The 27,988-nt window shown below is 48.8% G+C and overlaps 8 protein-coding genes across 8 annotated transcripts; 4 read left to right on the forward strand and 4 right to left on the reverse strand.

The window, feature by feature from the left end:
- Positions 1-18: 18 nt before the first annotated feature.
- On the forward strand, positions 19-1,822 carry EDB91DRAFT_1131837 (uncharacterized protein). The gene is made up of 2 exons (XM_041318672.1): positions 19-122; positions 176-1,822. Exons 1-2 carry the CDS (start codon positions 34-36, stop codon positions 1,596-1,598), a joined length of 1,512 nt encoding a protein of 503 aa, XP_041177488.1. The 5' UTR covers positions 19-33; the 3' UTR covers positions 1,599-1,822.
- Positions 1,823-1,928: 106 nt separating this feature from the next.
- On the reverse strand, positions 1,929-4,585 carry EDB91DRAFT_1131839 (AMP binding protein). Its single transcript, XM_041318673.1, has 10 exons — positions 3,492-4,585; positions 3,202-3,330; positions 3,012-3,143; positions 2,986-2,987; positions 2,896-2,952; positions 2,704-2,841; positions 2,641-2,650; positions 2,480-2,582; positions 2,282-2,425; positions 1,929-2,221 (listed from the first exon to the last, which is right to left on the reverse strand). Exons 1-10 carry the CDS (start codon positions 4,471-4,473, stop codon positions 2,131-2,133), a joined length of 1,788 nt encoding a protein of 595 aa, XP_041177489.1. The 5' UTR covers positions 4,474-4,585; the 3' UTR covers positions 1,929-2,130.
- A 649-nt stretch (positions 4,586-5,234) lies between these two features.
- Positions 5,235-6,503, reverse strand: EDB91DRAFT_1248244 (uncharacterized protein; the record flags this gene model as incomplete). The annotated part of the gene is made up of 4 exons (XM_041322903.1): positions 5,235-6,001; positions 6,034-6,298; positions 6,350-6,411; positions 6,470-6,503. 4 exons carry the CDS (start codon positions 6,501-6,503, stop codon positions 5,235-5,237), a joined length of 1,128 nt encoding a protein of 375 aa, XP_041177490.1.
- Positions 6,504-6,748: 245 nt separating this feature from the next.
- Positions 6,749-9,942, reverse strand: EDB91DRAFT_1131849 (D-isomer specific 2-hydroxyacid dehydrogenase). Its single transcript, XM_041318674.1, has 4 exons — positions 8,582-9,942; positions 8,046-8,141; positions 7,769-7,985; positions 6,749-7,674 (listed from the first exon to the last, which is right to left on the reverse strand). Exons 1-4 carry the CDS (start codon positions 9,893-9,895, stop codon positions 7,211-7,213), a joined length of 2,091 nt encoding a protein of 696 aa, XP_041177491.1. The 5' UTR covers positions 9,896-9,942; the 3' UTR covers positions 6,749-7,210.
- Positions 9,943-11,273: 1,331 nt separating this feature from the next.
- On the forward strand, positions 11,274-14,083 carry EDB91DRAFT_1131865 (major facilitator superfamily domain-containing protein). The gene is made up of 20 exons (XM_041318675.1): positions 11,274-11,627; positions 11,681-11,738; positions 11,798-11,853; positions 11,908-11,922; positions 11,984-12,003; positions 12,057-12,117; positions 12,170-12,226; positions 12,282-12,335; positions 12,389-12,451; positions 12,504-12,565; positions 12,619-12,669; positions 12,725-12,743; positions 12,794-12,894; positions 12,944-13,051; positions 13,102-13,152; positions 13,205-13,257; positions 13,318-13,452; positions 13,506-13,611; positions 13,662-13,762; positions 13,816-14,083. The coding sequence occupies exons 1-20, from the start codon at positions 11,439-11,441 to the stop codon at positions 13,977-13,979; spliced, it is 1,524 nt and encodes a 507-aa protein (XP_041177492.1). The 5' UTR covers positions 11,274-11,438; the 3' UTR covers positions 13,980-14,083.
- A 659-nt stretch (positions 14,084-14,742) lies between these two features.
- Positions 14,743-17,720, forward strand: EDB91DRAFT_1131875 (major facilitator superfamily domain-containing protein; the record flags this gene model as incomplete). Its single annotated transcript, XM_041318676.1, has 20 exons — positions 14,743-15,005; positions 15,110-15,298; positions 15,348-15,405; positions 15,461-15,516; positions 15,577-15,591; positions 15,644-15,663; positions 15,720-15,780; positions 15,829-15,885; positions 15,944-15,997; positions 16,053-16,115; positions 16,170-16,231; positions 16,276-16,279; positions 16,519-16,619; positions 16,713-16,820; positions 16,872-16,922; positions 16,978-17,030; positions 17,078-17,212; positions 17,263-17,368; positions 17,420-17,520; positions 17,570-17,720. Coding segments are annotated over exons 2-20 (1,445 nt in total), but the record flags the coding sequence as incomplete, so codon positions are not given.
- A 501-nt stretch (positions 17,721-18,221) lies between these two features.
- On the reverse strand, positions 18,222-21,664 carry EDB91DRAFT_342521 (uncharacterized protein). Its single transcript, XM_041326940.1, has 8 exons — positions 21,244-21,664; positions 21,024-21,179; positions 20,865-20,972; positions 20,672-20,806; positions 20,450-20,612; positions 20,195-20,391; positions 20,004-20,148; positions 18,222-19,950 (listed from the first exon to the last, which is right to left on the reverse strand). Exons 1-8 carry the CDS (start codon positions 21,430-21,432, stop codon positions 18,287-18,289), a joined length of 2,757 nt encoding a protein of 918 aa, XP_041177494.1. The 5' UTR covers positions 21,433-21,664; the 3' UTR covers positions 18,222-18,286.
- Positions 21,665-23,589: 1,925 nt separating this feature from the next.
- Positions 23,590-27,975, forward strand: EDB91DRAFT_1202053 (uncharacterized protein). Its single transcript, XM_041320671.1, has 4 exons — positions 23,590-24,172; positions 24,223-24,273; positions 24,322-26,702; positions 26,752-27,975. Exons 1-4 carry the CDS (start codon positions 23,995-23,997, stop codon positions 27,739-27,741), a joined length of 3,600 nt encoding a protein of 1,199 aa, XP_041177495.1. The 5' UTR covers positions 23,590-23,994; the 3' UTR covers positions 27,742-27,975.
- Positions 27,976-27,988: the final 13 nt, after the last annotated feature.

Consider the following 27,988-nt stretch of genomic DNA (forward strand, 5'->3'; position numbering starts at 1 on the left):
ATGAAGGTTACGTATCACGTGACATTCCAGTGAATGTTGAACTCTCCGGAGTCCGCTGGACTTCCTTTGATGACTGCTTCCTCCATGATGGCGACTGCTGAAAGTCCAAACAACGTTGGCAGGTTTGAAAATTCAGTTGTGATGAAAGCAATGGCCTAATCTCACCTTTCCCTAGGCATCTTGATCTCTTGACTACTCTCCCAGACGTTATTTTGATCCATATTCTCCGTCTTGTTTTTGATCATACGAACCGATGCACTATCAACGCGCTCAGGATCAACCATCGCGTTTTCTCATTGGCAAAACCGATATTCCTCTCGACGATGATCTTACACTCGGAAGTTTCTGTTTTGCGCCTCATGCACCGTTGTATTGCCCCGAGTCAGGCAACTCTTACAGCTGCCGATAGAGAACACGTCAAGTGCATAGAAATCGATTTCTTACCATCATCTCAACGCCGGATTCTTTTGGCACCCAGCGTGCTCCGTGCTGCTACTGCTTTTCCAAACCTTCGCACTCTGAGGTTTCGCTTTAGCGTCGGGGTTCCGCTATCGTCGAACATGCCTACTCTAGAACTTCACCAGCAACTTGCCGCAGATATGGTCGCACACGCTCACTGGCTAAGAGTTGATTCGCCATTATTTAGTCTCTTATCGAGCCTCAATCCGCAGCGTTTTGAATGGATTTCTGAAGGTTCTTCTGGCCGATCGAAGTTAGCCCCATGCAGGAAGGAAACCGAAGCATCAGTTGCTCAACCGATTCGTGTTCTTGCTTTCCGTGGTGCTTTCCGTGCTCTTATCAAGCGCTGGGACAGCCTTACGCACGTGTATCTGGACGGCATCTGTCTACTTGCTAAATACTGCACATCGACCTTTCACCTTGCTCTCCTCGCAAAGCACATGCACATCAACGTAGACTCTTATGGCAACACCTTGTATCTTTTTTCGACATCTCCCCACGTGCTCTCGGGATCCCGCAAGTGCGAGAGTCTGGTGGTCGAGCGTCCTGGAGCGAAGGAAGACCGGGCTACTATCTGCAACGCCGTTCTTAGACCTGGAACGTTGCTTTCTTTTCGCGGCTTCTCGTCCGCTCAGTGCGCATCCTTCAAGCAGACGTTTCTTACCACAGACGACCAGCCATCTTTTGGGCCGGTACCACCAGAACAAGTTTTCCGAAGCGCCAGGGCCGGGGTCCGAGAGCTACGGAAGTTGAGCATTTCTCGGAAAAAATTGGCCACGAAAGATCGCGTCATCCGTACTTTAGCAACCGTCCCGTCTCGCGACAAGGCTACTACTGGCCCGTCTATGTCCGGAGATAGGAAAGCACACCCTACACTCACTTCTAGTGTCGCGACAGTCGACTTCATCACCATCATCAGCTGCTTATTTGGCGCCCTTATTGTTACTTCTCTAACCGTTTTGTCTGTGATGTCATTTCCTGCTCTCTACTATTTCGAGCGCCGTCGCGGTGCTGCCCCCGCCACTACCACCTCTGAGACCACCTCTACTCCTACCGCACGTCAGGACAAATCCCGGTCTAGGGTGTGTCGTCTACGCCAACACACAAATCTTTGTCGCAATAAGTATCCCACGCCATGAATATTTTTCTATTCTTCACACATAGATCCCTCTTCCTTGCATAATCCAGTTTTTCTATGAGTAGATTTGTAACTTTGAGCTGATGTAACTCCGTTGGGGGTTCGATCCGATCGAAGGCTTGGGTTAGCATGAAAGGTTGCTAATAACATATGCCTTCGATCGACTTTGAGATCTCAGGCGTGCGGGCCTCGGGGGTGAAGTCCACCCAATTCAAATTTTTATCCGTCACGGGAGTCTGTACTTTTAACAATGACCGACGAGAGCAAGGACGTGACGTCTGAGATCTGAGCCGACGATGTCAGTCAACCAACTACAGGCTTAGGAATCAGACGCAAATCATTCCATGTCGGCGATGGCAAGCCAGAAGCGTATATATACATATATGGTATATTTGAGAGCGCCAGCAGTGAGAACCAATGATAAACATGCAATAAAAAATTTGTATGTCAGTACACAGCAACGCTATGTAGATGGGACTCCCAAGGTCCTTTGTCACTAAAGCACCGCAAGCAAGGATGTCGGTCTCCACATTCTAGAGCTTTGCACGAGGTATCAGCTGTCCCTCCGCAACCTCCGTCTTCGCGCGCTCGCGAAGTTCGCGACGAAGGATCTTCCCAGCAGCACTATCAAAATCGCTTCAATCAGCCAGACAACACAATAACGAGACGGCGGTGTTAGCGGACCTTTTCGGCACCTTGTCGATGATGATAACTCCTCCTCTTAACCGTTTGTGTGGCGCGACACGCCGTGAAACCCAGTCTTGGACGCCTAGTGCGAATGAAGACGTTTCTTGAGAGGAAAGCGTGCGTGAGGGGACAATATATGCGCTGAGTGAAGATATGTTAGATGGGTTCACGAGAGAACGGGGTTCATGGGCTCACCGAGGCAATTCTGTTGCTTCTTCCTTGCTCTCAATCCCAATTACAGCCGCGTCCGCGACTTCGGCGTGTTGTAACAGCACTGACTCCAGCTCGGCGGGAGGAACTGAAGTGTGGGTTTATCAGTTGGAAAATCTCACTAAAGAATTGCATATACAGCTCACCTTGGAAGCCCTGCATGACTGAATGAGAAGTGTCAACAAGATACGTTGCAGCAATAGATTTACCTTGTATTTAATCAACTCTTTTCTCCGGTCCACGATCGTGAAGAACCCATCCTTGTCTCGCACAGCAATGTCACCAGTCTTGAACCACCCATCAGGCGTAATAGCTGCAGCAGTTGCAGTGGGATTGTTCAGGTATCCCTGATGTAAAGCGCGTGATTAGACCAATTTGAAGCATATTGTCATGCGGAGTACCTTCATGATCGTCGGCCCTCTCACCCATAACTCACCCGCACCTGGAATATCCGTATGCGCCTGGAGAATTCATCAATATGCTGACCTAGATGAACACACGGACCCAGGATTACTCACTTCGCCCTCAGATTCGACAACCAGTCTGAGCTCCAAGTTTGGGAGCAGTACTCCCGCACATCCCACATGACTACTGGCGTCGGGAATAGGAAGGAGGAATACCGTTGGTGAGGTTTCTGTGAGACCATAGCCTATGCAAATATTAGACCCAGCACTCCCAAGAGCTAGACGGAAGTGAAGAAAACACACCTTGTGGGATAGTCACATTCGCGCCAAAGCTTTTCATGCGCTTCATCACGGTTGAGACAAGCTCCGCGCCGAGGGGTGCGGCGCCTGAGAAAAGAATCTCGAGGGAGGTGAGATCATGTTTCTGGATAGCTGAAGGTACGTTTGTGTCAGAACTGAGCTAAATAATAGGGGTGAAGTATATGCGAACACAATGGAAAGAAAGTTACGTTTATGAAGAGCAGGTCAATATATGCGCGTCATACCGAAAGTCGAGATAGATTGTGGGGTAGGAAAATATAAGGAAGACCTGCCTGGGTGTCTCGCAAATACGACTAACATCGGAGGAACTACGAAACCAACCGTCACGCGGTACCTTGCGATTGCAGCGCAGAAGCCGTCAGGGTCGAACCCTGCCATGACAACAGATGGTGCACCTAAAAATAACGGCATATGAAGAAGCTTGACACCGCCATAAATGTGATAGTATGGCAGACACCCAAAGAGAACATCGACACCGCCCTGATCAGGAATGGATGGAGTAAGGCATGGTTTAGATGTGGGCCAGACAGGCTTGAGTATCTCGAGGACAGAGGTGAGATTATAATGCGTAGTCTCGACACCCTTTGGTTGGCCGGTCGTACCAGAGGAGTAGCAGAGATATACAGTTTCGTTTGAGCGTTCGCCGTCGAAACTGACTTCTTCTTTGAGCTCTCCACGTTCAAGGAGTTGAGATATTGTCACTAGGTCTTTTAGCTCGGCATCTGGAACGGAGGCGTCTTTGACACCTGTGATCCATTGAGCTCCAGCCACGACGATACGGCTCCGTATTTCCTGCTCGGAGCATCCAAGGGATCTTAGCATGGTTCGGGCTGTCCCAACCAGCGAAGGGTGGGCAAATACAAGATGAGCTCCTGCATCAATGTATTGATACTTTAGTTCATTTGGAGTGTATGCGCTGTTTGCAAGCGTTGCACAAAAGCCAGCGGCCACTGCACCAAACATCATGACAGGCCATGTGATTGAATTGGGAGAGAAAATGAGGATTGTCTTGGTGCGGTTCTCTAGCGGTTCAGGAAGATTGTGAAAGGAGAATGCTAACTGGAGAGCATATAAGCGAAGTGTTCCGCGAGAAATAGTTGCACCAGAAAGGGCATCAATGAATGCGGGGGATGACGCAGGGAAGCCACCAACTGTGCCCGGGGAAGACGGAGAAACACCAAGAAGATGAGTGAAGATAGAACGTCGACAAAGGGGAACAGACGGGTAAGACGACGTGTAAATGATGTCCGTCATCGTGTCGCTCGTTGTGCTCAAGTGGGAGGGAAAAGGTAGAATGCTGTACTCATGTCTCAGTTGGCAAGGTCCGTAAATAAAGCTAGTCGCAACCCATTTTAGACAGCAGGCAGTGATAACGTTCTTTTACGACACTCGGCATGCATCCCCATGATCATCATTCCCCATGGACGTGGGGAACAGTCACTCAAGCGTCGGCAACCGTAAGGCTCCGTGAGGCCATGTTACTTATTTGTGACAGGGTCGTTCGCCAACTTCCTGCAGTCGGTTACTAGTGCGAGTTGACAATGACGAGCCTGTAAAAGCTTTAGAAGGAACGACTGTCTGATCTTGCCCCACAGGTCCCGTAATGATTGTCATTAATCGACACTATGTATCCGATATTGTCGGTGACCCTGCATACTTCTGATCCCTTTTTAAGAGGAATCAAAACTCTGTACTTAATAACTATGGCGCAAGGATGCCGCATCGGGTGCGTATACTGCTCTGTACTAGGGCGTCTAGATCACCAATGATTTCATTTGCTCTTCTTAGCATTGTTACATTGCACAAGAGCGTCCGATTGGTGCAAAGCTCAATCATAGCGCCCAGACGTACATATCCAGCAAGATTCTTCAAAGAACAAAATCAGCAAGTCTGATGAAATTGTCGCGATGCCGGCGCCCATATGTACGTTGCGAGCCATTGGTAAGTGGAATAGGCCCGACCACGATATCATATACATGCACTATCTAATTAATATTTTCACATAAGTGACCATCTCACAATTTACTCTGCATCTCGGGGACCAGATCCTTTCCCTTGCCATCGCGAAGGAAGTCTCTCAAGTTAGTTAATGCGCGAACCTCCATATGACGTTGGGAATCCTGGTTCTCTGTCCCCATATGGGGTAGGAGGCAGTTTTGCGGGAATTCGAGCAAACGCGGATTCACGAACGGCTCATTTGGGTACACGTCTATACCGACAGACGAAAGCTGTGGATCCGGTCGCAATTTTTGTTTAACAAACAGTTCGAAAAAGAAAAAGAAACTCTGACGCACATGACCATCTTCGAGAGCACGGATCATTGCCTCCTCGTCAACGACCTTTCCACGCGCAGTATTAACTATGATGCTGCCCTTCTTCATCGCCCGAATCTCTTTCTCGCCTATCAGGTGAACTGTCTCCTCACGCAAAGGGACGTGCAGGCTCAGAACGTCACTTTCTCGGCAGAGCCCTTCCACGCTGTCAATGTACTCGCACCACTCTGGTGCATCGGCAATCTTCCTCCTTGAGTGATAGATAACACGCATGGGGAATGCGTGGACTAAATGAGCAAGTCGAAGGCCAATACCGCCAAGGCCCAAGATACCCAGCGTCCGTCCCGTGACGTCATGAGCACGCCCAGAATCGAGCACCGTTTTCCACGTCCCTTTGCGAAGGGATTGTTCGGCCCAAGCGTACTCTCTGAGGCAAGAAATGACCAGGTACAGCGCCGTTGTGGCAGTTGCGTCATCAACAGCACCAGGGGTGTTGGACACGCTGATGCCTAGATCAAGATGTAAGCGCACGAAACGTAACCGACGGCAGACTTTGACAGATGCAACGGATAAAAATATTTGCCTTTTTCTGCGCATCGAATGACATCGATTTGATCGTACCCTGCACCGTTATGTGCGATCCACTTGACGGTGCCCATCTCAGCCAGAGCATCGATGATCTCTTTGTCAAAAATGCCCATACGGTCTGCAGAGGTGTTGTGCCGGTATATGCCCACAATTCCTTCATACTTTCCCCCAGGTTTCAGTCCTGCGAGGAAATCTGCGCGATCTGGAGAATCCATAGACTGGAACATGTATTAGATATGAATAATTCTCAATCTAGGAAGCAAACGTACGACCACATCTGCGAGTCCGTCAAAGAGTTGTTTGGCATCTTCATGAGCCCAAACAAGGTTTCCTACAAGTCCAAATCCTGTAGGTATATAAAATTGCGACCGCGATGAGTCAGGACTCACCACAAATCATTATGCGAGGGCGGCCAGAAGACATCTTGCAGGATATGGGGATATGGGGATATGAGGGGGAGCCTTCCAGGGAATAACGGGTGTCCTTGTTCGAGGATAGACTGGAACTTAAAACCTTTCATTTTATAGCGAAAATGAAAGCTGTCAACTGATCAGTGATGATGAGGAGGTGATTCGGGACAGCGGGCCGGTCGCCGAATGCCCGTTTTGTTGTCTTATCTTAATGTCATCTGCCAGTGAATCCCCTTATCATATGCCAAATCACTATCCGAAGATCGGTGCTGGCTAGCAAGTTTGTATGAGATACGAATAATAACCCTACTCAATAACAGTTTCCAAATCACACTCAGCTTACTCCGAACACTTAACGCATGGAATAAACTGGCAAATAAACTGGCACTCAATAACGCTGTCAGTTTATTTTTCTTCGCTTGTCATTCAAACACGAAACAAATAAACTGTTATTGAGTAGGGTTAATATTACTGCAGCTCAGGGACAAGATCTCGTCCTGTGCCACTCGTCAAGAAATCCCTGAGATTTGTCAACGCGCGGATCTCCATCTTCTTCTCGCTATCTCTCGTGCGCGTACCCACGTGCGGTAGTAAGGTGTTCTGAGGAAAATCAAGCAACCTTGGGTTCACATTAGGCTCATCATAGAACACGTCCAACCCGACAGACGAAAGCTGGAAAATCATTTCAGCACACCCAGGTAAAATAAAGACTAGTGCAACTCATACGTGGCCGTCATCCAGTGCCCGTAGCAGCGCTTCTTCATCAACGACCTTTCCCCGCGCCGTATTGACCAAAATGCTACCACGCTTCATAGCACGGATCTGCTTCTCACCAACAAGGTTGACTGTGTCTGACCGGAGAGGAACGTGCACGCTTAGCACATCCACCTGTGCGCAAAGTTCGTCCATGCTGTCGACATACTCGCACCATTCTGGGGCTTCTGGGTTCCTGGAACGCGAATAGTACAACACTCGCATAGGGAATGCATGGACGAGGTATGCGAGGCGAAGTCCGATTCCCCCGAGTCCAAGAATGCCGATTGTGTGACCCGTAAGGTTGTGAGCGCCGCCAGAAGATATTGGGTATTTCCACTCTCCAGCCCTCAAACATCGCTGGGCGAGGGAGAAATGCCGCATGCATGAGATCACTAAATAGAATGCTGTTGTCGCTGTCGCGTCATCCACTGCGCCAGGCGTAGTTGGAGACACAGATTCCTGAGTGAAGTAGATGAAAGGTTGAGTAGAGTTTCAAGTAAGCCTGAGGCGCGCCTCCTTTACCTTTGGCCTTGCAAGCTCTTACATCGACGAGATCATACCCAGCTCCGTTGTGTGCAATCCACTTGACACTGGACGGAAATTGTTCGATGAGATCGGCATCATATATGCCGATCCGCGCGGCGGATATGTTACGCCTGTATATACCAACTGTGCCTTCGTATGGACCGCCAGGCTCGAAGCGCGCCAAAAATTCTGTGCGATTGGGTGCATCGTCTACCTGTTAGATGTTTAATAGGTCATCAATCGTTCGAAGTTGAGCATTGATATCGCCTCTTACAATTACTTCGGCGAGGTTCTTGAACAATTGGTCCACCTCCTCGTGTGTCCACCTCGGACTACCTAGATAGTAGACAAGTGTCAACACAGCAATATACTCAAGGTGATAATCGTACCGCATATCATAATTCGTGGTAGCTTCGCCATCACCGCTGACAATGTAGAAATATTGTGTGGATAACTGTACTTCAGCCATCGATATAAGTAAAGAGATCCAGATGGTCTGGTGACCAGGCATTCTCGAATTAGTTCACGCTAGCGCGCTGCTTATCGGCCCCCCGGAAGAGTCAAGCGCGCCGGTCATGCAATGAAATGAGGTAAACGTAAGAGTAGTAAGTATACTAATACACAGATAAAAGAGGATATGAAGAGAACGATACAGGTAAAATGGTAAACGGAATTGACTGGCTACAAATATTAGTACAGTACTTAAGTAGGAGGTGGTAGAATATGAAGACAACATACTAGGCTGAAAAACTCATCAAAAACAAATATCAAACGTGGCCTCGAAATTTACTCACTAGCTGCCCGAGACACCTCTGCTTCGAAAACTTTCATCTCAAACGCCTTCTTGAAGGGCTCGAATAATTTACCGGGAACGGCAAACACAACTTCTTCGAACGAGTCTTTGAACGCCGCGCGCGGGACAGTCGTCTTCCCATCTTCACGCTTCTCTTCGCCTTCCCCGCACATGAGGAGCCCTGCCCAGATCTCCGCGACCATTTCAACTTTGTTCTCGTTGGAACCACACCCGAATACACCAAGGACGAGAGCCCGGTCGCCACGCGCTTCAAAGATGCGAAGTGCCCTTGCCATGCGGTCCCGCATCTTGTCACGTATGCCGTCCTCAAAGATGTGGGCATCCGATGGAGTGATGCTGTAGTTCTGGCGTATTGCGGCTGCGTTAACAGGCACAGCGGAGAGAACATTAATAAGATAAGGGGGGATGAAGTCATTTGACGGCGCAGTCGTGAGCGGAGATGTGTCATCGCTATCATCTTGGCGAAAGGTGACAACACCTGGGCTGTACACCATGGAATGATCATAAATACCAGCCCCGTCGACACTGAGAAACTTCCTGTGGGTGATGTAGAATTGCTTGGCTGGGTCGGCCTGGAGACTAGCTACAAGTGATGAAGACCTAGCGAGGGCCTCTTCTTGCTCATTACCGCCGTGTAGATAGCCTCCGCCAGGACGTTTGGGAGATGCAAAGGAAAGCACCCCAATTGATGTAGTAGAGAGCGTATATGGCGAACTACGAGTAAGGTCTGGTCTCCGCTCGTGCAGTTGCCGAGTGGCCGTAAGCGTAGGGCTGGCAACAAACGAAATGCTAGTTGGCTTGGTTCGGAAAGGCGGAACCGCAGTGGGATTGCGCCAGTCAGCCAAAGATGGCAAGCAATGAGGGAAGAACGTTGTTCCCTGCTTGCTCAAAATGATCTGCGATGATATGTCATGCATGACATGCGTCGTGGTCATGGCGTGCTGTCCTGGAGAATGAGAAAGGTTCATTTGTGACAAGGCGTGATCAAGGCAAGGAACAGGTGGAGAGACATGGGTAGGGGGGATGATACGTGAGACAGATGTGGAAGAAAGTTTCTCTTCGACGTACTTGCCATCCCCAAGAACAATTCGTTGCGTTTCGCGAGCAGCTTGAGCCCAGCGTTCACGCCTTGACTTTTGGACCACAAAAGCAAGCCGCCTCCGCTCGCGTTTGAAATGTTCTTGCTTCAAGTGCCGTCGTTTAGATTCCAAAGATGGGCCCGCAGATTGCTTGATGGCGGTAACAGAACGCATCGGAGTGCTTGATCGTGTCTTCGATGCTGCGAGCTTGCGATTAGCCTGACGAGCCATGGATCTGTGAATAGGTTTTTGGTGCTGTTCGTGTTTGTCGTACTTGGTTGTAGAAAGAAAGCTCCAAGCGTGTCGCGCTCGTCATAAGCCAATGTTTGTAACTGTTTGTTTATCTTCTTCTGTTATTGTGCACTGCTTTGGCCTGATCGCAGCTGCCAGTGACTCTCTGTGTCCACAGCTGTGGTGGCAGTAAACTCAGTTCTAGCCCTATCACCAGCAAATTCCTGGCTCTCAAGCCCACTCAGCCAAATTGGGTCGTGAGTAAGGATCATTGGGTCTTTTACTAACCAACTTGCTAACAAGTAGTAGCTGGAAGTCAGTTTCCACACCACTCATGTGAATGTATGTTTTTTGGTACACTGCTCCCTTGAAGGTTCACGGCCTGGAAGACGAAGAAGCGTACCTTGGGAAGTTTCATTATCATTGATCAAAGTGTCGATATTTTCTTCGAAGCAGTCTGCTTAACCAATTACAAGCCACATTGCTTGGGCGGGTCCCGAACGCCACACTCTTTCTAGGCCGCCGTCTTAATGGAATGACACTTGATACTCGTCAAAATGTAGCGTCTCATATCTCAGGCCCTATCTCTCCCAAATCGTTTCATGATTAACTATCTAGAGCGATTGAGGCTACGTGAATCGAGAAGTTAATAGCACAGATCCGACGGTAAGAGTGGAGTCGGTCGCACTTTCTTCAATCCTCGCATCATCCCGAACGATGAGAGGAGCGTGGCAGCCATGGTTGCCATTCTCAAGCCACGATCGTGCCTTCTCCTCGGGTTGATCATGACTCCTTTTCATAGCCTGCCAGTAATATGACAATCTAGGCTCCCTTTCGGATGTTCCTGGCATCTTTTCATAGCCTGCTCACATTCTATCGATTTGGGCTCCCTCTTCTCTCCATCGTTTGCGAAGCAGTTGATCGTGAGATGCCAACAACGAGGCCCCTGGATCTTCTGACCTGCCTGGACAGAATTGAGGTACCAAGATGCCTGCTGCTCAAGACTTTTCAAGAGAATCAGACTTACGAAACGACTTGATTTAATTTGTTGCGGCTCCGATCAAGAAGTGTCATGTGAGGTCATCATATACTATTCAAATTTGTGGGGTAACAACCAATCGCAGATCATTGAATAGCATGGGGATGTGCTGCCATCGTGTGCATGCCTTGATGATCACGTTCTCTACCTCTTTCGTTCGTACGGGCCTCCGTGCCGACATTTTACAAGAATAGGAAGCGAGCTCCAGCTGATATGGCGTGTAATCCAATACCTTGCATCCATTTGCTAATTCCGCTCTGTCGCTGACAGCGACATTGCCAAATCTGAAAAGTTACTACATCGGTCGAACAGTTGGTGTGAATAAGTAATTGACCGCCAGTGGAAGAGACGCCCCGGCTATTCGTTGTGACTGGCTTCATGTCATGTGCTATTCATTGGCCCCATGTTATGGGCTATCGACTGGCCGCTGTGTCATGTCATGTGCTATTGACACCATATCGCTGAGGAGTCGGTTGTGTGCATTGTCTTCATCCTACCACCACCATGCCCAACAGTGTGGAGGGGGAAAAAAGAGACTCATACGATGAGGATGTCAACATCGTCGCCACAGAAGATAATCAACACATCCTGCACTCCGAGATACGCCAGGCTGCTGAAAGGAGGCTTGTGCGGAAACTCGATTTCCGCTTGCTGCCAACAATCGTAATTATATTCATCATGAACTACATCGATGTGAGTGCGATTTTTTGTTTAGTATCGAAGACGCTGACAGATAGTTTGAATAGCGTGTCGCGATAACATCTGCTAGACTGAAAGGTCTAGAGACGGACCTCGGATTGACTGGTCTGTATCAGTGTATCTTGTTTTTCGGCTAATCTACATTACATTCTTTTCCCCCTCAGACATCCAGTACGACACAGTCGTCGCGATCTTATATGCCTCTTATTGTCCAGCACAGGTACGTGCACAAGTGTGATTGAATGTCTGGAAAACTCATTTTGATGTTCTCTAGATCCCGTCCAACATGGTAAGCCTGATGGTAATTTCAGAGCATCCGGCACTCGATTGATGACTGCCATCTTAATAAGCTTCTCAATTATGTAACCAGGTCCGTATTCCTGAATCAATCTGCTGATTTCCCCTCCAATTGAGACATATCAGACCGTCCTTCTACATTGGTACTTGCGTAGTGCTATGGGGACTAACAAGTGCTCTGACTGGGGTCAGTGATCCATACCGCATGTTTCTTTCATAGACCTCAATTGTCTCTGTAGGTGACACACAACTTCGCCAGCATCATCGCCTGTCGGATATGCATCGGTCTACCGGAGGTATGCAACTTTCAAGGATACTCCTCCTGCGTATCTCAATGTCAGTTTTGACTAGGCGGCTTTTTATCCGGGTGCCATGTATCTACTTTCTCGATGGTACACTCGAAAGGTAAAGAAATGATCTTTTTCGCATGTACCCGTTGGTTAATTTATGTGTCTCAGGAATTGGCATTTAGGTCTGCTATCTTGTACTCAGGACTTTTGGTATCGAATGCCTTTGGCAGTGTACGTTTTTTCTGCTTTTTTTTTTGATTCTACATAATCATGTGGTCATTAGTTGATCGCTGCAGGCATACTTGGCAATATGCAAGGCAAATTAGGCATTGCGGCATGGAGATGGTTTGCGATCTTATTATGCAGTATTATCTCCAATCTTTACTCCATAAACACAGGCTCTTTTACATCGAAGGTGCCATTACAATATTCATTGGGTTCCAAGCCATGTACGTGATCTCACCATTGCAAAACCGCAACGACCTTACTTCTTTTGTGATACAGGTGGCTACTCCCTGATTATGTATGGACTTATCGCAACCTTGATAGTTCAATGTTGATTTTGCTTGTCAGCCGAACAACACTCGGTGGTTGACGCCAGCGGAGCGCCGATTGGCACAGGTGCGTCTGGCAGAGGATGCCGGCGAAGCCGATCAAGACTCTGCAGAAGCTTCGTATGCACCCTTCAGTATAATGCATGGCAGGCTACTTAATGTCCTCTAGGGTATTCGAAGGATTCATGATGGCCATCAAAGATCCCAAGGTTCCAATTTTCATGCTTATGTGCTGTGCACAGTTGCTGGGTTTGAGCTTCGTCAACTTCTTCCCAACGTAAGCAAACCATATCGTGTCTGCTCGAATAAATTCATGAATGTCTTCAGCCTTACGGGCACCCTCGGATATTCGACGACTGCGACTCTTCTAATGTCTGCGTAAGTTGCTTGTTACTCGCTTGATGGGCACTTTTAATGTCTATCTCTCTAGTCCTCCGTGGATCTTTGCCGCTATCTGCACCCTCGTCGGAGCTTGGCATGCTGGTAATTAACTTAAGATTGCCTTGGAACCCTCTAATTCAAAGTGTCTTTTACGCCTGACAGATAGGACAGGGGAGCGCTTTTTCCATCAAACGGGTTGGTGGTGGGTGGTTATGGTTGGCTATATCATTTCTCTGTCGACTATGGCAACTGCCGGGAGGTATTTCTCTATGTTTCTGATGACCACCGGGTACTGCGGTATGTTCCATTTGTCCAAAATAGCCGCATCGGTCTGAATTCTGTCTCGCCAGGATTTACTCTAACATTGGTCTGGGTGGCCAATGCAATTCCACGACCACCTGCAAAACGGTCAGTTGCAATGGGTCTGGTCAACGGTTTTGGTAACTTGGGAAACTTGTAAGCGCTGTGCTGATTTCGGTTCGCACACTGATTGTCGTCATTCTCAGAATGGGATCGTATATCTGGAAGGCAAACTGGAGTCCAAAATACCATCAATCTATGATTATTGCGTTGTGCTCCCTTGCGCTGGCAAGTCTTCTTAGTTTTGGTAAGTCCTACAAATCGTGACATCTCTTTCCACGTTGTTCAACTTTTGTACAGTGATCCGTTTCATGTTAGTCCGCGAAAACAAACGGATGGAACGAGAGGAGATGGATCTGATGCACGGTCCTGAACGTCAACGAATTGAAGAAGCTGCTAAACTGGAAGGAGTTACATTTGAAGAGGCAATCGAGCGTCGGAAAGGCTTCCGCTATCTGTACTAGTAAGATTTCATAGTATGTAGTCGTACTTAGTTCTAAGTACTGCGATGAGATATTTTGAACTCCGATGACAGCAGTTTCGGTTCCATAAATGTTCAACGTTTCAGGGTTCAATGAAATTCCAACATTCAATGCACACGCGGGTCCTAAGTTACTATCTGTTGTTTATCAATCGATGAACCCACATGAGAGGCCCCATGACGCGATTGGTCTTTTGGTTCAAGCAACTTGTGGTGCCAACATCTGAGGGACCCAGTTCGTCGTCCGCCGGGACGCAGCACCTGTCCAGGTGAATTACCCTCCTGACCTACTAGGAGTCTGATCGTCCGTTCACATAAAGGTCTTGAGGTGTCAACCCCGCAAGGGCAGGCACGTATTGAAACTCAGGTCCACGTACTGTAAGTGACCCAGCCGGCGGGGCGCACATTGTCATTTCTGGCATACTGTAACAGTGAAATCCCTGTAGACGTGGCATGCATAAAATTATGCGAAACACAGGCTATGTGTCATCCAATCTTCTCACATGAAGTACATTGACCCAACATACCTCCTCACTCGATCACACGACCCTTGGGGAGATTCTCCGGTAAGCACCTCGAAGCGGCTTTCGGAAAGAATGCTTTCGCCGGTCGATCCGAGGTGTTCCTGCCTCCGTGTGGGGAAACGTGAGTGCTTTCCACCTTGAAATGAATGAACATGGGCCATCATATCGTCATGCAGGCGACGATTGAACTGACGATTTGCACCACGAATGCCATTCCATTAGTCTTCAAAGCGACATGACTGCAGATATTTCCAAGACGAATCGACCCTCTCCAAACTGTACGTCATGTCAGTCGGTCCGCTCCCCACTATGGTATAAATAGACACAATGTCGGTGATCAATCTTTGTTCATGTCAATAGAAGCTGACACCGGGCCACGGAATTGGTCAAATGCTGCCACCATTCGCCATAATTAATAACCCTCTGTATTCTGGTTGCCTTCCGGATCTGCTTTTGGAGCAACATGCCCGGGCTCACTAAGTTCACGCGATAACGCCTCCAGTGACTTTGGTATAAAAGCCATCCGTTGGGATGCTTGAATCAGTGTGCTAAGTTGAGCTTAGCATTTCACTGCTCTTGCTTGCCCCACATGTCCATCGACGAGGAGAAGAAATCAGAATCCTTCACAGAAAATGTGGCTGTGGTGTCGAATAACGCTGATGACTCCATGCTGTTGACATTGGACGCCAGAAAAGCGGGAGAGCGGGCACTGGTGCGCAAATTAGATCGCCGGCTGATGCCCACTGCTGTGATCATATACCTCTTGAACTACATCGACGTATGCAACCATTCGTCTATGATTTCAGTGTGCTCACGTGTATGCGTAGCGTGTCGCCATTACTGCTGCACGGCTGCAGGGTTTAGAGGCAGACCTCGGTTTGTCAAGTGAGTGAAGTTGACAGTTGACGGCCGTACTATTCATGCTTACTCGATCAAATAGCCGTTCAGTATGAAACTATTCTGGCTATTCTCTATGTAACGTATTGCCCGGCACAAGTGAGGAAAACTTCTGAACAAATTATGCAATCTCACTCATAAAATCATATGTGCGACTAGATACCCTCGAATATGGTTTGTTAACGTGCTGTTGTTAATGGATGAAAGACTGACGCACTGTCTACAGATTTTGAGTTATATTTCACGGTTTGTTGTGATTGCAAACATTTTGCTCTAGTCAATACTAAGGAGACGTGACTCAGACCATCACTTTATATCGGGGCCTGCGTTGTTGGATGGGGTCTTACAAGTGCTTTAACTGGGGTAAGCCTTGTTGGAAGTCGCGACTTGTGCTTACTAACCGCCGCACAGGCCACAACGAACTTTGCGGGCATCATGGCTTGTCGTGTATTCATTGGTCTTCCCGAGGTAAATTTGTCCTTTTTTTATAAACACGTGGGAGTTCAACAAGTATGACTTTCCTCAGGCTGCATTTTATCCTGGAGTCATGTATCTACTCTCGCGGTGGTATACCAGCAAGGTGAGCATCCGGTTTCTAGAAACAAAATAAATGGCCACTCATGTAACACATGCAGGAGCTTGCCGTGAGGTCGGCCTGGTTCTATGTTGGGCTTCTAATCTCGAATGCATTCGGAAGTGTGAGCTTTCTATCGTCACGGTGGACTACAGCACCTGCTAACTATTCATATTAGTTAATTGCAGCTGGAATTCTTGCAAATATGCAAGGCAAACTGGGACTTTCAGCCTGGAGATGGTAGGATAAAATCTCTATTCTCAAGAGCAGTGCCCTGACCGCAGTGTCGTGTCGCAGGTTGTTCTTCATAGAGGTATATATTACTTCACTCCTGGATCTTGTGATCTGATCGGCGGCGTAGGGAGCTATTACCATGACCTTTGGCTTCTTGACCATGTGCGCATCTCCGTGCTTCTATTCTTACTCAAAGTTGACAGCTGCGGTTCCATCCAGGTGGCTTCTTCCAGATTTTGTAAGCAGTCCATTTTTAGAACGAATTTCGGAAGATCTGACATCACATCACACAGCCTCATAACACTCGATGGCTTAACGCAGCAGAGCGCCGCTTGGCTCAAGTTCGTCTCGCCGAAGATGCAGGAGAGGCCGATAAGGATGCCGATGACCTCACGTATGTCCAACTCGAGTTCCGTCCTTTCCCATCACTAACAAGGCACTGACCCATATCACTCTCGTTAATTGGCACATCGCTCTTGTGTTACAGCATTTACGATGGCTTGGTGCTGGCTATCAAGGATCCAAAGACCATCATTTTCATGTTCATGAGCTGCTCGCAACTTCTGGGCCTGAGTTACATCAACTTCTTCCCCACGTAAGTATGCAGATACTCTTGAATAAATTGCGCTAACATCAAGCGGGATAGCTTGACTGCTACGCTTGGTTTCAACAATACAATTACATTTTTGATGGCGGCGTAAGCGTGCTATTGTTACATTCACAATTGTGGCTCACCGTCATTTGATCACTAGTCCTCCATGGGTATTGGCGTCAGCCTGTTGCGTACTCAACGCATGGCATGCAGGTAAATATGATTCGAATGCAACACAGTCATTTTGACAGAATGAATAGATAGGACTGGGGAGCGTTTCTTCCACATCGCTAGCTGGTGGTGGGTGGTCATCATCGGATACATCGTCTCGCTATGCACCATGGCTACGGGCGGGCGATATTTTTCCTTGTTCCTCATGACCACTGGGTATTGTGGTAAGTGCTTGTTGGAAAGCTGAACGCAGGGGTTAACACGTTTCCGAAAGGATTTGCCTTGACATTGACCTGGGTTTCAAACGCCATTCCTCGTCCTCCAGCAAAACGCTCTGTAGCTATGGGACTTGTCAATGGGTTTGGAAACCTCGGTAACATGTGAGGTCTCTATGTTCAGTGAAACATCGGGTTGCTTACATGTCTTAACAGGATGGGCTCATACGTCTGGAATGCCGCATGGGGTCCTGAGTACCATCAATCCATGATTATAGCATTGTGCAGTCTCGTTTTTTCCACATTCCTGGGCTTGCGTGAGTAAAATCACAACTTGACCATTTTGATGTACTCAAGTATCGATAGTAATGCGGTGGATATTAATCAAGGAGAATAAGAAAATGGATATGGATGAGAAGCAAATAATGGAAGGCCCTGGACGCGAACGTATTGAGGAGGCTGCTAGATTGGAAGGAATTTCATTCGAAGAGGCTATGAAAAGAAGGAAGGGCTTCAGGTATCTGACTTGATCTTTCACGTACGACAGATCTGCTATGATAGAAGTGGACTCCCGTAACTTGGACCTTGTACTCCACCTGATTTAGAAATCGAAGTCGACTGCAAGAGCTTGAAATTGGACTAGCGCTTTCAGGTTGAATCCAGACAACCGGGTGTATTTCAGTGTATTTCACGTGGTCGCGGTTCTCTGCGCACCGGGCCATTCGAGCAAACGTACAAACTCAAATCGGCGACGAGGTGGTGACAAACAAAATTACAACAGTGTATGTAATTACTTATACCCGATTGCCATTTTCCTCATACCGTTCTGAGCGAGGAGAAGGATACCTACAGTCATTGAATCCCATATTTAGTTGTGCACTGCTGCTCGTAGGCCATCACGAAAGGGGGGAGGGTCGTGATGGCGAGGGTGTCAAGCGAATGCGGGGAAGATGAAAGTACATCAATAGTGTACGACAGACTCAGACAGAGATGTACTAGTGTGTGATAAAATGAATAGTTGATCTCTCACGTACAAACGGAAACTGCTCAGAGATCTGTGGTCTCCGGGGAGGATACATATAGCTACAATATTTCTAGAGTCCTGACTCTGGCCATCATGCTGTGAACAGAGGCCACGTCGTTCACCTGTGCAATGATATCATGATCCGATGCAATCCTTTTGTATTCTCCACCGCGCTGCTGCGCCAGCAAAAATGCGCCAAACGGCTGCCCAAGGCGAACCATCAATCGCAATGCTCGTGAATGAGAGTCCGAATCACCCAGTTCATGTTCCACAGGAGAACCGCCTGGCGAGTCGTCCAATGGAAACTCCGACTCGGACCAATCTCCCAAGCTTTCCGCGTCATCTGCAATGGAAGGCAGCTCTTCGAAGTCAGGTTGCCCGAGGAGGCGGCGGTCCCATGGACGGGCAAGGAAGAATGTCTGTCGAGCGGGCCTTGCATGCGAGAACTGGATCAGCTTCTCTTCTGTGGTAATCAAGAGGTTGCGAAGCCCATCTGCCTTGACTCCATACGTAAAACGAGTCTCGTAGGCAGGGCTACGCGTCCGTCTGAGTTCCGTGACACGGAATGCGATACAAGGCAGATGCAGTCTGCAGTTCGCGAAACGAGGAGCGCTCATATTTTCAAGCTCGTCATAAAGATTTGAAGCCAACTCGGCGGCCACGGTATTGTGCAGCAAAGAGATCTCTGTCTGCATTTCGTCTTCAGACAAAGATGGGAGGGCGCACGGTGGAGCTGCATATGAAGAAATGTCTGCGGGAAGACAACTATTGAACATGGATGGTTGTCCGACCCAGTCGAGGGCAGTAATGTCACCCGACCGAGCCACAATCTCCTGCAGGAGTCGCCCAAGCGCATTTTGCTTATTCTCGCCATAATGGATAGGAAGTCGGACGCCGAAGATCCCAAACAATGAGTATGCAATGTCTTCCGGCCTAGTGGTGGCGCGCGTGGACGCCCATTGAAGTTTCTCTCGGGTGTTTCTCATCCCCGGTTGAAACGCGACGAGGACGCGTGCATCTATGCCCGTCGCATCCTCCAACTCATCCATGATCTTGACAGACTTCTTGTGGTTGGGGGACTCGTCATTGAGATACAAAGTCCAATCCTGTTGGTAGAAACGAATGACTTTAGGAGCTAGGAACTCCGGGACGGTCCATCCTCGGGTGTTCCAAGCGCTCTTCGCCAGTGCGCCAGACGTGGATGAAGGCGGAACATCTGACAGGTAGACGGCCGTGAGCGCTGAATGGTGATACCAGGAAAACATGGAGTCAATTGATGTTTGGAGCTCGACATTGTTCGTCTGGTCGATGCAACACGAATCAACCCACGCCCAGTGATACCCCGCCTTAAGAGCAATTTCGCAGAATGACTGCAACTTCACGATATTGCCAGCTGCCTGCAACTCATATACGTCCTTGTCCTTGATGTCGTGCAGCAACGGTTCGGTCCCTTCCCACCTATGCGATAGCATGACGCACTGGAAGAACTTCACCACCTCCTCTGTGATGTGCTCCGTTCGGAGGCGAGGGTGGTTCATAATCGATAACAGAAGTTCTTTGTAATCTGTGCTCGTCTGGAAGGCGCTTATCTGCTCTTCTCTATTGCATAAGAGCCCGAAAGTGGTGCTGAGTAGACGATGCGGGGCCGTGTCAAGTTGAACATCGATGACCTTTCGAATAGCACATTCTGCATCGGATCGACTGAGATACTCCTCGCGCAGCTCTGAGGAAAAAGTTGAGAATAGTGGTGCATGTGTTACTTAGGGTAGGGCTCACTTCGTATCTGCCTGTCAGTAGCACTGTGCAATTTCGAGATCATCATTTCGAAGGCCTCGATAGCTTCATCATATCGTTGTGCGCCATGAAGCGCTGCATGCTTCACCTCGTATCCAACGTGAGATGAAGGGTTGAGTTCAATGACCTATGTGTTGTAAACATTGGCAACACAACAGGAGATGTCATTGTACCTTTTGCGCATCAAGAAGAGCATCCTCCCATAGCATTTTTTTTGACCTAGCCTTGCTGCGGTTTGCAAAGATGATCTCGCTTGCGGAATTCAGGTCGATTGCCACGGAATATGAGCTAATGGCCCTGTCGAAATCGCTTTCAGCGACGGCAGCATCTCCGCTAGCAAGATAGAGTGCGCTGCATTCGTTCTTGAAAGCTGAGTGAAATGTGGGTGAGCATTGCGGCTATCAGAACGTTACCGACTCCAAACTTGCCATTGGACCAGTCAAGGCAGCTGGCCTTTGTATTTTCGTCGCTCATATTCATCATATATCGATATGATTCTAGGGCGTCTCCAAGTCTATCTGCCTGATAAAGTGCATCACATCGTTTCTGGTGTGCATTTTTCCATAATGACTGCAAGTCCCATCCGAAGAGCTGCATAAGACACGCAGTTTGGCATGAAAAGCATGTTCGGATGCATCATATCAACGTACCATCACCAGGTTCTCGTATATAGAATCGATGGGTAATGTAGACGAGAAAGCGCAGGCGTTGACAGCGGCAGTAAAGTGATCGGCAGCTTCATTATGGTCCGCGGCGTTGATTCCGAGCTGAATACATAGATATGCCTGGTGTGCAAAAATCAGAAAAATCAGTGTAAATACAAGGGCTCGGTTAAATACTCACCTCCACGACGTGGCATGCAAGAGTATCATTATTCGGACACGTGGAAGCTAGCTTCCGGACGCGCAGAATTGCCTCCTCATGTTTATCCGCATCGAAAAAAGCAATAGCCTGACAGCCGTAATGAAGCATAGAGTACCATGTAAGAACGATTGAACGTACCTTAATCAAGAGAAGGAAATGTATAATCTTCGGATCTTCGTTCGTAAACATGAACGCGAGATCAAATGCCATCGTCGCGTCCCAGACCTGCCCTTTTCCGCATAGGGCGATGCCCTTGGAGATATGACCTGTCAAGGAGGGCTGAATGGTCACGGACTAAGTATGTCACAATTAAAGTTAGCGTTTCGTGAGAGTGCGATGATGGGTCAGTTTATCCCACCCTGTTTGCATCATCAAGCGCGTGGTCCCAGTCATGTTTTCGTGCCATAACAAACGAACGGTTGGCATACGAGATGTAGTTGTTTGCATCGGCGTTGATTTCTTGTGTGAATAATTCTTCAGCAATGGACAAGTCCCCCGTAATGCATGCATCGCGGGCGGTCGCATCAACAGCGAGGATCTGTGACATTAAGCATGCTCAAATTGTGTTATCAGAGTCGAGGATGGAAACATGCATCTACGCCCTTGGGTACTTCCCACTCGGAGATCATGTTATCATCAGCTCCACTGAAGATGTGCTTGCCGTCCATGGAAAACGTAACGCATGCCGCCGCGAGTGGGTGTTGGAAGATCGCGATGGTTCGTCGATCTGAGAACCGCCAGAGACGAACAGTGCGGTCTGCGGATACGGAAGCGACGTAGGTACCCGCAGGATGAACTGCAATATTGTGGATATTGCTAGCATGACCGGTCCAGGGATTACCGACCTGCTTCCAAGTGGATGTATCCCACTCTCGTATAGTCGGATCCTTTTCATTGCCCACTGAGAGAAGGCGTGTGCCATCGGGCGTCCACGCGAGTGAGTAGTTCCATTGTGTATGACCCTTGAAGTGTGCAACACATTCCCTGGTGCCTGAATTATAAATTTCGATAATGAGGTCTGTCGAAACCGCAAGAAGTTCACCAGACGGCGAATATCGAACGCAGAAGATTCCCCAATCACTACGAGTAAACTGGATTGGATCTCCTTGCATCCGCCAGGTGTTTGTGCACCACAGTTTCGTCGTTGCGTCATGTGAACAAGTGGCGAGTACGGTACCATCGGGAGAAAAGTCCAACGCCGAGATACCACCGGAATGTGCTTTAATGGGTTGGGTGAGAGGCTCCCCAGTTTCTCCGTGCCAGGCGATGATCTCTCCGCCCACATCAGCGCTTGCTATGATTTGCCCATCTCGGCGTGATACCGCCAACGCCCGCACCTCCCTGCGATGCCCCTCCATCTTCTTCAACACTGCACCTGTCTTCAAGTCCCACAGACCAAGCGTCTTGTCAAACGAGGCTGTGACCATTCGTCGTGTATCAGGGAAAACTGCTACATCCCATATGACAGCTGTATGATCTCTAAAAACTCGAAGGGGTGTGGTGCTTGGGATGAGCTGCGACATTGCACCGGAAGTTGATGATATTTGAGCACGGTCGAGGCGGTCTTGGGCGGAGGGACTCTGCTGCAGAGCCACGTGTACTGTCATTTTAAGACTACTACTGACCCAACCTGCCTCGTGTTCATAGACGCCCAGGGCAGAGCAGCAAGAATAATACACCATTATCACGAGTGTCTTCCTCGACGTATCACACTGGCATAACTCCTTCTGCTTCTGCATAAACGCAAGCGTCAGTTTAAGCTCTTCGGAAGGCATACGATCCCAGTGCTTCAGGGACCACGCATTCTAGGAGGTGGCGTCTGTAAAACTGTAAGTAGCACAGCATCAAGATGGGAACATCAGCTTGGGGTCAAAGCAGGGTCAAACGCAAGAGTTGTCGGACGGCCAAATGGCAAGTAGAATTTGCATCCCTCAGTCTACACAGGAAAGATTTTAGTGTGAGAAAGGCGCGGACGTTCACATAGGACATGCTGACTTGACATTTCACCCGGGGAGTGCACGCCTCAATTCTCAGTGAAATCGACATGAAATAACGCATCAGTAAAAATACAATCGAATTGATAATTATCATTACCCGATGCCAATGGATCACTACTCTAGTGCGTTCATCATGTGAGTTTGCTCTTACTCATTCAAGTACTGCTTGCCTGGAGGTGTGTTGCAAGGTGACGCGTTTTAGAAGTTTTGGAGATGCGTTGGAATTGAGGCGCACCGTTGATGAAGATGCTTATGACAATGGAGAGCATTCTGCAGCTTTTATAAGGAATGGAGTACTGATGAGACAATAACTTATCGCATGTGGGTTGACGCTGTGAAGGTACGGTACACGCACTTCTGGACACCCGTAATCCTTCCAGCAAGCACACCTCGACCGTTACAGGTGGAAGAAGCAGTGCATTTCATCCCTCTAGGCACCAACCCATAACCTGGCAGTGGTAGAATGACAGGGCGGTTGGTAGCTAGCAGTGATTGCAAGGGCCAATTGGATCTGCTGCTTTTGCTCGCTGGATTCGATGCATGCATTGCGGGCGGCCTTGTAGATAGCGAGGATCTGCGGTAATAGGATACACCCTTAAATTGCATTATCAGAGTTAATGATGAAAACATGCCTTTGAATGAGAGACTTGAGCGTTGGCACTACAAAAACATAGCGAATAAGCGGGAAATGAATGGGAAGTACCTACTTTATGTAATAAGTTGACGTCGGTTGCTAAAGACGACCGAATACCGAACGCAGCTGCAGACGAGATTTCCTTGCAGCTGTCAGTTTTTCGTGCACAACTCCGTCATTCGATCGGTTCAACCACTAGCAGTAGCCAGCACTGCACGCATCTAGAGAAGGTTCCTCATGGATTCTTTGTGCCAAGCAGCACTGCCGTTTGTCGTGAATAATCAACCACTGGGACCATGCCTCCAAGTTGCACCGCAAGCTTAGGGCCAGATTAGGACCACCATGAGGATCTGGGTCCTTCTACAGAGCGCTCAGACAACTTGTTCAGGGCGTTCAACCTTGTACCCTTATTCTTCCTGACCTGCTCGTTTGACTACACCATCTTCATTGCTGTCAGCTCGAAATCCACCCCAAGATCATGGCTCACCCTGTCATATGGAGAGGAAAAGTGTTCTTCTACCCTATCGGCAATACATCTGCAGTTTGCCTCACACAAGATCTTTGTCCAACCGAAAAAGCAGACGCGCTGCTTCTTGGGTGCGGTGACCCGAGGCATATTCTTTACACCGTATATACAAACAGCGCTGGCTTGCAAGGTAAAAGCATGCTCGAAGAATCTTTGATGGTGCTAATGTTCTGTGTTCAGGGTCACGAAAACTGGACTTCACTTGCTGCGACATCGAGGGTGCAGTAATCGGTGAGCCCAAACCCAACATTTGATACGTCTTCCTAAGGTATCAAACAGCTCGTAACGTTATACTATTCACTCTCCTTGCCGATGAAGATGTTGCGGAGAAATTGCCTCAAATTTGGAACATATTTTTCCACTTTTTCCTCGACAAAGACTCCCTTGACCTACTCATATCACAATGCAAGAAGTTGGTCGAGCTGTCTAGCAGTCTCGACAGCTGGAGCAAGGGTCCTTATGGACACTTCCTCCGTATCTGCACTGGAGATACTCTCGCCGAGTTGCGGCGCCTTTGGCAGCTCTACATCAAGACAACGACTTTCTCTCCTACCCAGGCAAAAGCATTTCAATCTGCATATGCTGCCGATATCAAGGCTTGCAGGGTTCAGTCTAATATCGTGTCTGCAGCAAGTCGGGCAGCTGGGCCATTGTCGCTGTATGCGATCGAAATGGCGGCAGACCACTACAACATTTACTGGGAGACAGGTGTATGCTCTGCCATCCGTGAGAGACCCTCGGAAGTATCACACCCAAATCCAACCTTAGCATACTCCATGGCTGGTGACAAATTTGCGGTCCACTACGGAACGGATCCTCTCGCTTGTTTCCACTTGGCAGAGGCCTTTGCGCCAGCGGTTGGAAGCTCTCCAGAGGACCTTACTCTGAAAGACGTAGTAAATGTGTGCAAGACACAGTTTTCCAGGTGGTGCACTTCAGTTTCCAAAGTCTTGCGTAGTCAGCCATCTTCTCCGAGCCCGCTCATCATTCGTTGCTTTGTGGGCGACGCCCTCAGCTTGTGCCCAGTCCTTGGCTACTGCCGCATCACAAACTCGACATCCACACCGTTCGCTGTTGCACCTTGGAAATACAGGTGCATCACGCTTGATCCTGACGCTTACGGGCCTCGTGCGCAGTCTCCCGCGCCGACCATATTCAATGTCATTGATACTTCTAACCTTCTTGACCACGTCGGAGGGTTGAATATCCTCGCTATTACTTCTCCCATTCTTCAGCGAACTCCATCCACTACATTGTATACGGAACGTCTTGCTGGGGCCAACCCAGAAGATACGTTGCCGCAACAACTCTGTGGAGATATTGCGACTCTTGGTCTGCTCCTCGGCCTCATTCCCGCTTCCTTCGTATCGCAGTTCACAAACCGGTCGAATATGCATGAGATGATCATGCAAGCGATACAACAGCAGACAACTCAGAATCACGAACGCCTCGCCTGGAAGGTGATTGGTGGGGCTGAGAAATTCGTGACTGATCTTGACCGCCCCATCGATATCGCCCCTGTGCAGCTTGCAGGCGCTCTGTTCCATATTTACCTCGGCATATTTTCTCATCAGAACTTGGCGCGACAGACGGCCATGTTGAAGAAGCAGTTGTCCGCGCCAATCCGGCACTCCGGGATCGTACATTACCAACTCCCTGGGGTCGTACATTATCATCATCGTTCTTTCGCGGAGATTTTATCCGTCGTCAAGAGGAGGGTGATCACAGAATGGAACTCGGCCATGAACACGCTTCTCGGCATGATTCAAGATGACATAACCCTTACGACCGGGAAGAACTTTTACCAAGACCTCTGCTGTCAGCTGCACCTTAGCGGTGTTTTCACTGTGGATTGGATGTCTCTACAAATGGTGCAGGAGATGCATCGCGTCGAACGGCCCTTTGTTTTTCGCGATTGGAAGACCCTCCCGCAAACTGTCTGTGTCGTCCTCGTCATTCCTCGGGACCGTCTTCAGCCGCTCTTACCTGATCTTGACGGGGCCGGAGAACCTGTGTTGCAATGCTACGTGGGAGGGGTAGTAACTGCAAATATATTCTCTTCCATCAACACAGTTTTTGGCACCGTTATGATCAGCGGCAAGGGCGATGGAAAAACTGCAGCCATGGTGGAGGACGCCACTGGACGCCATGGACTTTCTCCTCTCGTGGTGTGGTTCTGGCTACCGTCCATTGCGCTGATGAACGAGCCTCGTTTAAGGATTGTATTATCTGTGCTCTCCGTTCCAGCGACTTGCATGCTCGTCCCGAAGCTGGGGTTTGACCTTTCCTTATTCCGTGCGGACTTGGGAGACGAACAATTCGTGCATGTTCTCAGACAGCGCCCTGATACTGGTCCAGAGAGTCCCGAGGAGAAGAATGTGCAGATCGACGATTGTTCCATGAAGACGACTGGCGCATGTACATTGGTCACGTTAGATAAAGAATGCCAGAAACCTCTGACGTTCACCACTCGTGTGGATATCGTCGAACCGGAGATGAAAGCTTCCCTGACAAGCGGCGCTAATCCCACCGTGAATCAAGTTTCTATGCATTCAATCGCCCTCGTTCTTGGAGACCACTCTTTGAAATTCCCTTTCCCGCTCCCTATTGATGCCAAGAAAGCCCAGTTCCGCATTGCACGAAAATCGTCGTACATCGAAGTATGATTTTTCTCTCGATCTCCGAGTACTCGTTTCTCACTTGCTGCAGGTTATAATGCCTCTGAAACTCGCACTTGGAGGAGTTGACATGATGGACATGTTCCCTGTCATTCCGCAGGGAGGCGATCTTGCTCTTTGGAACATGCCCCGCGTCAACCTCGATCAATGTGTACCTTTCAGCATTGCCAGTCCGAAGGCTCTCGACTGGATCCACCCTCACGTTACCCTCATGATGTCTGAGCGTGAGAGAAGAGTCCCCAATCTATTCACGACGGGGTCCACGCTGCTAGATATCAAGCGTACAATATGTTCCATCTTTGGGAGCGCGAGCGGGCTCGCGCAGGGCAAGTCCCCTATATGCTATATCATGCAGGCGACAGAAGGAAGCGGTTTTGTTATGTTCTACATCACAGACCTCCGCTTGGACGTCGGCTCGCACGCCATAGTCGCTGATGCTTGGGTGATGTCGAATTCCCCCAGGATTGAGAAGTTCGAGGCTTTCCGCAAGGCCTGCATGCATCTGACGCCTGACGATATAATGACGATTGAGATGTGTGTTGAGGAGATGAAGGCATGGATGCACCTCCTCGTGGCCGCGACGGAGCGGTGCCGTACTTGGGAGCACAATCCCACCTGCGAGTATCGCGTCCAAGCCGCCATCCCTCTCACTTTGGAGCCAAACAAGAGTCCTATTTGTTCTTGCGGGGTCGGGGTGGGGACAGAGGCGTTTGTGAAGAAATACCCGATGCTTCGATCGCTTGCGCCCTGTTTGACGAGGATAGCAATTAGTCCGCTGTTCGCGCTTTCGTACTTGGAAAAAGTCGGTAATACAGACGGTGGTGCTGCCACGATGACACTATCGAAGGCTGCGCTGGCACCGACGATGCGTGCTGCTTGTGCTGCTTGTGGAAAGGAAGGATATGCTTCTGGGTCGTTGCTGGTCTGCAGCCGATGCAAGTGTGTGCGATATTGTTCAAAGGATTGTCAGCGCAAGGACTGGAAAGGGCACAAGAAGTTCTGTGTAGTACCATCTTCCTGAGGAACCGACGTTCATCCCCAAGTAGATCTTCAATTGTGTTTTTTTTTTGCCGAATTCAAGCACAGGCATTTCCCTCTTTACCTGATACTCACATTTCTCTTGCTATACAAGTTGGTACGAAGTTACATTGCCCATCCCCACTGATATGTCATGAGTGCCTTTGTGTCTATTCTGTTTTGTGCTGAGCTCTTCATGTGTAGATAAATGTAGACTTGTACTACTTGTAATTTTAGGGTCGAATTACTAC

Source organism: Suillus paluster, assembly GCF_016628075.1.
Source record: "Suillus paluster strain FC165 chromosome Unknown EDB91scaffold_24, whole genome shotgun sequence".
NCBI classification, from domain to species: Eukaryota; Fungi; Basidiomycota; class Agaricomycetes; order Boletales; family Suillaceae; genus Suillus; species Suillus paluster.